Source organism: Melospiza georgiana, chromosome 3 (assembly GCF_028018845.1).
Source record: "Melospiza georgiana isolate bMelGeo1 chromosome 3, bMelGeo1.pri, whole genome shotgun sequence".
NCBI classification, from domain to species: domain Eukaryota; kingdom Metazoa; phylum Chordata; class Aves; order Passeriformes; family Passerellidae; genus Melospiza; species Melospiza georgiana.
Genome location: NC_080432.1, coordinates 67,931,118 through 67,942,158, shown reverse-complemented (window position 1 = coordinate 67,942,158; position 11,041 = coordinate 67,931,118). Strand labels below are relative to the sequence as shown.

Here is an 11,041-nt window from a genome sequence, read left to right as displayed (position 1 = left end):
ACTGGATAGATACACGTACCTTCAACATCAAGAGATGAGCCAAGTTTCTGTATAATAGCAGAATTTTTTGCAGGTTAGACCAGAAGGATATCAGCTGCGATTTATTCCTAGATCTGTGGGAGGTTTTTTTTACCCCTAAACTGTAGAGCATCCTCTATATTCTCTACATACAATAAGAGGTTAAGCATAATGGCCCCCATTCATTTCTTAAGTACAGAAAACACAACACTGAAGATGAGCAGAACTTCCATTTTAAAAGTCTTGTTTGGACAACACCTTTAGAACAGTTCAGCCTTTTTGAGGCTGGACTACACTACACCACAGAGGCCACAACATGGCAGCTTCAGCCCTTTTCTCGGAGGCAGGAGCAACCTGTGTCAGGGTTCGGCTGCACAGCAGCAGTTCGTGTCTAGTGCAGACTGCCATCTCGGGGAGTGGAGGAGAGTGGCACAAGACAGACATGTCTGCTTCCATCAGAAAGGGCCAAACCAGCCTCTCCAGTTATCAGTGAGTCACAATCACGCACAATTAATTGAGAAGTGAATGAAACACCCTGTCTCTCTTTGTGGGGCTGTAGCACAACTTCATCAGCTCGTTGCAGCAGAATGGTGACATCTTCACAGACAGAATTACAGTGTGTTTTTCACATCCTGTTATCACATGTGATTCCTGCCCCAGTCCTGAGTGCAAACTAGCATTTAACTCCCCTCCTTCCCCACCAATCATTAAATACAAATCCTTCTTTTCAGCAAGACCAAAGGAGTAGAGGCTGTCAGCAATGTATCATCTACAAAAATAGTTAGTCTTATAATTAGAAGGTAATACAAAATCTTATTTTCTTTTCATTTGACTAAGCTGTGCCCAATACTTCAATACAGGAAGGTACAAACTCTATCTGTTTAAATGTAAAAATATATACAACTATATTTGACATTTAAATAACTTTAAACAAAACTGTTTGCATACTAACAATCTTATGTACATTCCTTCTTAAACAACACCTCTTTAATATTCTCCTCTTTTGTTAAACAAGTTTTATTTTCCTCCCAAAATACCCAAGGCTACTTTAAAATTCTGGAGGGGTAAAAATTAGAGCTATATAGAAAATAGCAAGATGTCTTACAATTGTAGTGTATGATAGCACATATTTTTCATAAAAACAACACATCATTCAAAAACTGAACCACTGTAAAAGTTCTCATAAGTCCAACAGGACTGTCTTTCAAGGTTACTTTGGTTAACAGCAAGTCATTCTTAAACAACTAAGGAAAAAATATATTTTCTTTCACCACCTCTACAGATGCATTTCCTTGGCTTGTTGTAGCAATCCATATACCTTTACAGATGAGCACTGCAGTTGTTCAGTGCTCCTTATTTGTACTGTGATTTCAAATAAAATAGATTATATATATAAGGTTGGATTGATTTATAATTAAATTAGTCCAACTTCCTAAAATCTCTGAATAAGAGAACTCTCTTCCTAAGACTTCATAGGAACTCTGGATATCAGAGAAAGAGTGGTAACACCACTAATTCTTCCTTACAAGGTTGATCTCATGCAGTACTTGAAACAGCATCACCAAGTTGCATGAAACTGCTGTTTCCCTGCTTATTTTCCCAGTCAGGAGAGTGACAACTTCTGTGAGCTCTTCATACTCTGACACCCTGCCAGTTGCACCAGCCTCTGAGCTTTCAGACAACTAAAGTGCCACTGGACTTCACAGTAATGCAATGCCTTCCTCTGAGTCGTTAGGGTTAGGTCACTTGTGGCCTCTACCTCACTGAAATTTTACTCATTTCCATGGGAATAAACGCCTTCAGTTTTTGGCCAGGAAGAGGAACTTGATCTGTCCTCCCTCCTTGCACTATGAAACCCTCTGATCCATCAAAAATGACAAAAAAAAGAGGCTAAAGTGTGAGATTCTCCAGGAACAGAATACTGCATTAGTCAGTGTGTGTCAGTTAAGCTGCAGAGCAGAGAAGTGTGACCGACGAGCAAAGGCACTTGGTGACAGCGCTGGGGACAAGTCAGTGAGTCAACAGCTTCAGTCTCGTGAACCAATTGACCAGCAGCGAGGGCTCTGCCGAGGAGGATTTCGTGGATGATGTGACCGATGATTTTTTAGCACCTTCCTCCTGGAAGGGAATTGTTGCACTGTTGTGGAGGTCTGTGTTCATAAAGCACCTGCTGCCTCGAATATAATCCGTCCCCCTCACTAACTGCTTGTCAGACACCGGCCTGGAGAGAGGGTGCTGCATGCAGGGGCTCTCCTCAATGATGGGGGGTATCCTTTCATTGCTGAAGTACCTGCAGAGGACATCTTCACCTGTACAAACAGGAGGAGAAAAAACAATTATTGCTGACTTCAAAACCCTCCATTAACATTTTCTATTTTTATAAAAGTATTCTGGTTACACTTCAAATACCCAGATCTGGGGTTTTGTTCATAAAACACCTGGACATAAGCAGCTATCAATAGATTCACAGCTTTTTGCATCTTTAATGTTTTTTAAGTGACACAATGATGAAATAAATCCATACACAGAGGAGATAGATACCATTTGACTGTTATATTCCAGATTCACACACACCAAAAATGATGATACAGACTACTTTCATGCAAATCATTATCATAGGTGATATTTAACAAATCTTCTTCTAATGTGTTATTCAAAATGCTGAAGAGACCAGAGTTGAATCCATAAACTTCTCATGGGTAACTTAAAAGCTACTAACATTACTTTGGACAAGAGAAATTAATTTTGCAGGTGAAGATATAAGCACTTCCCTCCCTGATTTTGACCAGTGATTCATGATGCTTTCTCTGTTTTAACTCTTCCCCAGACACCTGACCAAGGCAGCTGCTGCTAAAGAAATCCTGCTGGACTAGGCAGGCCTTTGGTTCTGATCCAACACAGCTTAAGTCCAAGCCTGCAGCACTTAAGTACATTTCAAGCATTAAAAAAAGGCAACACAAAACCAAAGGCAAAACCAACCAAAAAACCACACACAGAAAACCCAGCCCTGCCACCTGGTGATCGCTCTCTTAGTATCCCCCCAGGTTGATGCTTCTTGTTATCAACTTCTACTTTTACATAAAAATAATAGAATCCAGCTTTGATTTTACCTACAATTAGACATTAGCTTTCATAACTGATTCCAAGAATAAACTAGTCATCCTTATTTCCCACTCTAGCAGGACTCAAATAGTCTTTCAGATGCAGAAGGTGGGAAGAGGACAGTGTGGGAAGTAATAAAAGCCATCCAACTGAACACAAAACGTTATGAGCTTCTGTCTCTCTCCCATTCAGTGATGCCTGCAGAATATGTTCCTTTCTAACAGCAGTAGCAGTAAAAAGCAGCTCCTAAAAGGCCCTACATTTTACAATTTGTGAACAAGCTTGCTTCTTCAACAGCCTCCACAGTGAGCTAAACAAAGACTTTGCACAAAAGTAGTTTCATGATCAATATTAAATGCAGTAAAAAGGGAAGGGGCTGTGTGCAAGAGCAAAATGTGCGATAAAATCACAAGTACAGATCTGCCCTAGTCATTCTAGCTAACTTTTAATGCTCACTACAACTCTGAGGCAGAAGATTTGAGTCCTGTCACTGAATAGCCTCAGAAATTTCACTTACCGTCTGGCATTTCTGCCAAACCCAACAATGATCACCTTGCATCACTTCAGCAATATGCAAACCACAATCCTCCATTCTTAATTTAAACACTTTCATGTGGTTCACCCCAAGGAAGTTTTGGAGAGGAAGAGAATGAGGGATAAAACCTAAAACCTTGCCTTTTCTCCCTGATCCTCGTGGCCTAGAGAAGGGTTCTGCAGCTCCTATCCAGCTTCCATCAGCAGGCATTGACAAAGGACGAGGTTTTCCTAGAGACAACATAGAAGGTTATGAGGAGTTACATAAAGTTGAGGAGACCAATTTTTAAAGTTTTACTTTTCCCAGTTAAGCAAAGGAGAGATAAGCAATAAGGAGCTCAAATTGCAGAAAAAAAAGAATATCTGAAGATAATTCCACCAGTGACATATAAGAAATCAGGTGCTGAGATTAAACAGCCTTGCTCATTTAGAGCAGTAGACATAATGTTATAAGCAAAATACATGTGGAAATGGTGTTCTGTAGCAGCAGACCCCAGCTGAATGACATTCATTAGAGAAATAACAGAGTTTTAAGAGACATTATTTCAGATACAGAATTTCAGATTCACAATTTGTACAAATGGCCTTAATATCAATCAAGTCCAACAAGCAGTTTTCTAAGACAAATAATTTCAGACTGATCAAAGCCCTTATCACAACAGTGATAACAAGAGAGGAATGAACTCACCGTAGGACTGGGTTTTTTCTCTCATTTTGGCTGGTAGGACATTTACTTCCATGGGATACCCAGGCAGCTGATCAGAATCAGCAATAGTGAACCTCCGCCTCCGGCTCTCCTGATCCAGGAAAGAATTGGGAGACTCGGCGCCCTTGGACCCAGGCAGGGGCTGACTGCGTTTGCTGCCTCCTCCATACACAAAGCTCCCCTTTTCATCTCTGAAAGGACATGTCACTGCAGTTAGTGCCCTGAAAGAGTTTAAAGCTACAGAGATGAATAGGTCTGAAAGATGCTTCTAGCAGCAAGTCATGCTCGTGACAACTGGCATTGTGCTGCAAACAAGCTGGAAGAAACCCCCAAGAAAGTCAGGTGATAGAAGACTTCATTATATTTAACAAGGAGAAAAGAAAGCTACCCTCCTCATGCTAAATCACTCTTAATGAGCCAGCAGTTTAACACACTGAGAAATTCAGAGGCTCCATTCCTCCAAAATCCAAAAGATTTTGATAAATGAGACCCTACTGTCCTGAGGGCATCAAAGCCCCTGATTTGCTGCCTGCTCAAATACATAGCTTTGACTCAGGAGTGTTACATAAATTTATCCATCTCTGTATATGTAATGGTAACAGCTATTACCTCCATCTGAGAATCTTATTATAGGAGTCCAATACCTGTCACTAAATATTTACCACCACCCCTGTCCCTCCTCGAGGGTTTCAGTAACAGATTCAGTGTGCATATATGTGTGCATATATATACACATATATGATTTTGATGAAATTCTGCAAGTACTTTTGGAAGAGAGGCTACCCTTCAAGTTAAAATTTGCCTGGAAGTTTTTACCCTTTCTACATGCTACAATCTTATTGCGTGAACAACCATTAGCCAAGTCAGGCATGAAAACACATAGCTGACTGCCTAAGCACACATAGACCCCAGTGTTCATAGCAGTTCCTGGACAGTACATTCCACTTGTCCAGCTCTCCAGCAAGAACTATGCTACAAGCTCAGTGAACAGGAAGGAGCAATTTTTATGGAGATGCAAAGACCAAAAATTGCACTCAAGTTGCGCCAGAAATGTGTGTATGTGGAGAGCTCTCCTACACCACCACCATGTGGAGACTGTGCCATGGGCAGGGAAACCAAACACTGCTGTCTGACTCCCAGTGTGGTGCAGAGGAGATCTGTGCCAGGAAGGGAAAAGAGCAGGATGTAGAGGGGGGAGAAAAAGCAACCATCACACAAATGGACCACAATTTCAAGAGAAAAGCAAAACATGCAGAGGTCAAAATAAATGACAAAACAGAAGGCAGAAACCTTTCTCCTCTTCCTGCCTGCTATAGCTTCTCACATTTACTGTCTTGAAAAGTTAAAGTCAAGATGCCTTTCCTTTTCCACCCATCATCCAGGATGAATTTTAAATCTCATATTGCGATTTCTGTCCTTTTCAACAGGGATGCAGGTCTAAAGGCATTCGAAGCTTGATATAATTTTGTGTCTCTTTAGGAAAGATAAACAAATTGAGCACATGGACATAATTCAGCAATGCGCTTGAGATATTTAATGATTTGAAGAAACAACTAAGGCATTCATCCGCTAAATCTATATGCTTGTTATTGTGCCAAAAGATTTAAAGATTTGAGGGTTTTTTAATAAGAACTGAGCATGTGTAACCATAAAAGCAAGGCAAGAGCAGGTCAAGGTGGGTCCAACTTCAGTAAAGAGAGCCTACCTAAGCAAGCCCCCCCTCCCCCACCAGTCCTGCCCCAAAAACTGCAGTAATACCACCTCTGTCTCTCTATCAGTCCTTACATGGCAGGAGGCAAGTGCCCTCCCACAAGGCCTGCAGCAAAAGGTCACAGTTTCTGTGCTGGGCTACCTACATGTAACCTAAAATGTCATGGAAGGCCAGGTAGCATGCCAGCCTTTCATATCTTGCCTGGAAACACTTTTTTTCCCATCACATTCCCAGATCAGCTGGCTGCGTTCTGGCATGAGTCAACATGGACTTGAGAAGAAACAACAGTCAGCCTTACCATATACACCACTCTCCCTCCCACTGCGTATACAGGTCTGCATTTTTATAGCTTACACCACAGGATAAAAAAAATAAGGGTTGATGTATTGCCTCTCCCTTCCCTTCAGTGGGAATATATTTGTTTTAAACAACTTGCAAGTTTAAAAATTTAACGTGATAGGCGACATTTAATGTGACATTCTTTTCTATCCTAACTCCCACAACAGTTACTCAACTTGCTAAAAAAGAAAAAATCTAACAGTGAAAAATGTTAGGGGCCAAAAATTACTTCTTGCTGTGTGCAGTTGGATTTAAACAGAGTCAGAAACATAACTCCACAACAAAACCAGAGAAGACATTGGTGTCATGTTCTGGGAACAACTCTGCTCTCTGTGGCACACAACCTTCCACTAATAAAATCTATTACAATCCTGGTAGTATACACATTTAAGCATAAGTTCAAGCAATCCAACGCATTTAGGCAGCTAGAAGAAAGTTTGAGATTTGCAGCTTCCTCAAGCTAATCTGCACAGAGCTCTAACAGCAAGCCAGCTCAGAAACAAGTGCAGTGAAGGAGGTTTGTGTGAGTGGTGCAGGTTTGTTTGCATACCGAGGAGAATACGGAACAGCTGGTGGAGGGGGTATGTACAGATCCAAAATGGCTGGCTTCTCCTTCTTCAGTGAGGTATCCACGGTGCTTTCTGGTGACTGAGTTGAAGCTGGGGAGGGACTGGTCTGAAATGTTAAACAGCTGTCAAACACCTGAACATTCATTTATCATTCACAAAAAGATAACTTAATAATCAATAGCACCATTTTCATCCCCTAGTGAACTACTATCTCTGTGATATATGGACACTTCAAAAACTCTTAGAGTTCACATTTTCCTCCACCCCCAGTCTTGGCTAGCTTTACAGGCCCTCCCACAGAAGTCCTATCATGGGTAATGCATTGCTCAAGCATATTTTGCTCTTTCCAGTTCTATTTTTCATGTAAATTCCACAGACAAAAAAAGCAACTGAGACAAATCCCCCTCTTCTATATTTAGATGTGTTAAAAGAAAGCAATTTGTTTAATACAGCTATGATTAGCAAGCCTTGAGAAGCTGGCATATGCTACCTTTATTCCATACACTCCAATGCCTGGAGCACAGACAGGAATATAGTAAAGTTCACCATAGATTGAATCAATGGATATAAGGACCAGGGAAGCAAATTAAAAATACATTTGGCATTGCTCATCTTTGCACCTCACTTCTATAAATTCTCAGCACTTTTCTAGGTTCCTGTCTGCCTATAGGAGAGAAAAGGTTTCAAAGACCTTTCTTCTCCAATCATTCCCCCCCTAAGGAAACACTGCTGGGCACAGCCTATAAGCCAGCCCACCTCAGCTCTTCACACTGAAGCACATGTCAGGCACAATGCCACAAAAACAGGACACGTGTTGTTGATAAGAAGGGTGAACAAGTAGTCAAGCATACATCTACCCATTTTGAGAGAAATCTGCCTTCATGGAGATTTGTGATAGCCACCAGCATTTTACAGGTTTAAATTACCCCCATGGCTGTAGGAAGACCTGTATCACAACAGGAGGAGGAAGGGGAACTCTCCCCGGTTTTATTAATTTCAGATAATTAGTACAAATTCAGTTAGGTTGCTCACTCCTGCAAGCATTAAGCCCTAAGTTTCCTAATACAACACGCCATTCCTCAACATGGTTATTTAAGAATTATTAGCATCACTTTCTCTGTCTGCTCAGTACCCAATCTGTGAATTGCCCAACAACCAAATCTTATTTAATCAAGCAGTTTAAATAATTTTTTGAAAAAAAGCACTTTCTCCCCCTTCACTAGCCTAAAAAGAGGACAAATATATGGAATAGTCTTAAGCTATTTCAGCAAAAACACTACTGTGATAAACAGAGAAAGCATTTATTTATTGCTCCACGCTGATGAATTTCATACATATCAGCAGTTTCGCCTCAGATAAGTTCTCCCAGTGGCACACAGACTGATTCAAATATTCAGCACACCTAGTCCCTTTGTGTACCAAGAGGGCATTATGTGGTAGCAAGGAAACAGAAAAAAAAAAAAAAAACACACTAAAAAAAACAAACCACATTTTCCTTTTTATTCCATAGGAGGACAGCCATTTCACCTAACCTGCCTTGACATATACTCAAGCACTTTGGGGCATTTCTAAGATTTTTCTTTTTTTTTTCCAGCTGCAACCAAGGCATTGCCATCCTGAGATGAGAGTGGAGATGGCAGGCTCTCACCTGCACCAAGGGTGGTTTCCAGCGCAGGTTCTTCAGAGGAGCAGGAGTGAAATGAAAAGAGCCAGTAGGACGTTTCTTAAGCAGCAGCCTAACTCCAGCAGGATTCTCTCGCAACTTTGCCACCAGATTTTTTAGTTGCCATCCAACCTGGAAGAGAATAAAGACACCTTTTATTCAGCATTTGTTTTCTGAAAGCAAACAAACAAGAAAAACCCAAATCTACCGACTTAGACAGCTTGTTTTGGCATGAACCTAGAAGAAATAAGGGATTCCACACAAGCCATCTTATTAAAAAAAAAAAATGGAAAGCTCTTTTTTTGCAAGGTTCTTCATTTCCTTTACAAGTTCTGTATTTAAGCTGTAAACTAAATACTAAGATATCAAGCAGTGCTCTTTATACCTCAGTTCCAATCCTAGAAGGACACATGGATATGCTCAAATTGACTAACACAGGGATTCACAGTGAACTACTTTTGTCATGTTTCTTCTCACATTGAAAGGCATTGCCTAATGTGCTAAGCAAAACTGCAATCATTATATCCAGGTTCCCAGACGCAAATGATTGGACAATCATTTGCAAATTATTGGGGGGCATTTTAAAGCTCTTTATCTGCATTTCAGTGGATTGTAATGAGACATTTTAAACAGGTCTTAAATGAAACATGAATTATTTTAATATTATGCATAAAGCATTTTAACATGAAATACTGTATTTTTATCAAAATATTGCAAATAATAAAATTTATCTTGAAAATAAAATGTTAAAAAGCCTCAAACATCAGAACTGCCTCCTGACCCCATCCATTCAGCCCCTGTGGTGCAGAGCAAGCATAAGGGGAGTTACTCACCACAGTTTGCCTATTAACCTGGATCACTTCATCACCAGCGTGAATCTTCTGGGAGCGATCAGCAGGGGACTGCAAAGAGGAAACCAAGAGTCATGTGCTGCATCAGGTCTCCCTCTGCCCCAAAACAACCCCCCACCAATCTAAGTCAAAGGCTGCATCAGCAATGATTTTTCGCTATATGTAATTTTCACCTCTGCTGATGACTTGAGAAATGTAAATTAATTAATTGAATTATTTATTTTTATGCTGGGGGGACTAAACGGAAAGAGAGACGGCATAGCCCCCATCTGTTAAAGACCAAATTGCATTTAAGCCATGGGACAGTCTCCACTCTCCTTTTCCCTCCAGTTTGTACTATAGTTTTAGACAGTAATGGAAGAGGCAGGAGGAGGATTTCTGCCCTAACAACAACCATCTTAAAGAAATTTTAAACAAATGTGTACTTATGTTAAAAAATACTTCAAGACTTTGAATGTACAGAACAAAGGATCAAAACCCTTCCAATCCACAAGACAGATCCTTTGCACTTACTCTTTTTGTTTTCCAATGTAACTAGAAGCTTCTGACTTTAATGTGAAACTGCCTGCCTGAATCACCAACGTCAGCAGATAAAAATACTTGCACAGACAGGTATTTTTCAAATACCTATCTAAGAATAATACACTTTAAAATACAATTTTCTTGGAACAAAACCTAAGCTCTGGGGAGCCGTTAGCAAGAAACAGATAAGTATGTCAATATTTAGATTTATCAACAGCTGGTGCAATGCACCAGCCTTTGCTGCACTGCAGTTATTAAAAACACTCTCACTGCTGTAACACACCAACTCCTACCAGCCTTGACAACACCCAAAGCACACACACATGCTACCTTGGTACATGCTGCACACTGGTCACAGGAGAGAACTCCTCCCATTCCCTCCACCCCATGAGTAACCACCAGGCAGCAGGCCAGCCCTTCCTAGTGACTCCAGAACTAAGCACTGGAATTAAGGACTCCCTTCTCCACCTCATCACACCTTTAGACCTCATGTAACCTTGTTATGAGAAAGAACTGTGAGAATAAACAGTGCAACAAAGGAAGAAAACATGGGAAATTTGTGGGAGGCTTCAGCTATCATGAGTAACCCCATTTCTTCATTGTCTTCTTGCTTCCTCTGAGAGGAAATGCCTCTGTGGAAAGCTGCATATATAGGAGTCAACCAAGATCATGAAAAAATGCTGGGCCAGAGTCAAGTTTGTGAAAAACAAAGCTCCTTTCAAGCTGTCCTTTGGGTGACCAACAGCTCATCTGAGGGAGGGTGGGGGATCCTTGCACAGAGAACTCCTGCAGCAAGTGACAGGTGACAGCACTGGCATCACATCGTGAGAGCAGAGGAAAGAGCAGAGTTTAGCTCTAGAACTCAACATGCAAAGTCTCACGTAGGATGACATAACTCAGGGATCCTCTTGGCTGACTCACACCAAATGGACTTCCCCAGTTCTTCCATTGTTCAATTCAGGGATGCAATTCCATTGCAATCCCATACACCAGCTCCTGGGGATAGCTACTAAAATACCATTCCAA

The 11,041-nt window shown here is 40.9% G+C and overlaps 1 protein-coding gene across 1 annotated transcript in view; it reads right to left on the bottom strand.

The window, feature by feature from the left end:
- Positions 1 to 811: 811 nt before the first annotated feature.
- CNKSR3 (CNKSR family member 3) overlaps positions 812 to 11,041 on the bottom strand; it is a 55,005-nt gene continuing 44,775 nt past the window's right edge. The window contains exons 8-13 of the mRNA XM_058019995.1: positions 9,476 to 9,544; positions 8,628 to 8,774; positions 6,961 to 7,085; positions 4,343 to 4,551; positions 3,796 to 3,885; positions 812 to 2,327 (exon numbers count right to left, since the gene is read on the bottom strand). Coding sequence (XP_057875978.1) covers positions 2,029 to 2,327; positions 3,796 to 3,885; positions 4,343 to 4,551; positions 6,961 to 7,085; positions 8,628 to 8,774; positions 9,476 to 9,544 — 939 coding nt within the window. The 3' untranslated portion in view covers positions 812 to 2,028. The remainder of the gene's footprint in view (positions 2,328 to 3,795; positions 3,886 to 4,342; positions 4,552 to 6,960; positions 7,086 to 8,627; positions 8,775 to 9,475; positions 9,545 to 11,041) is intronic.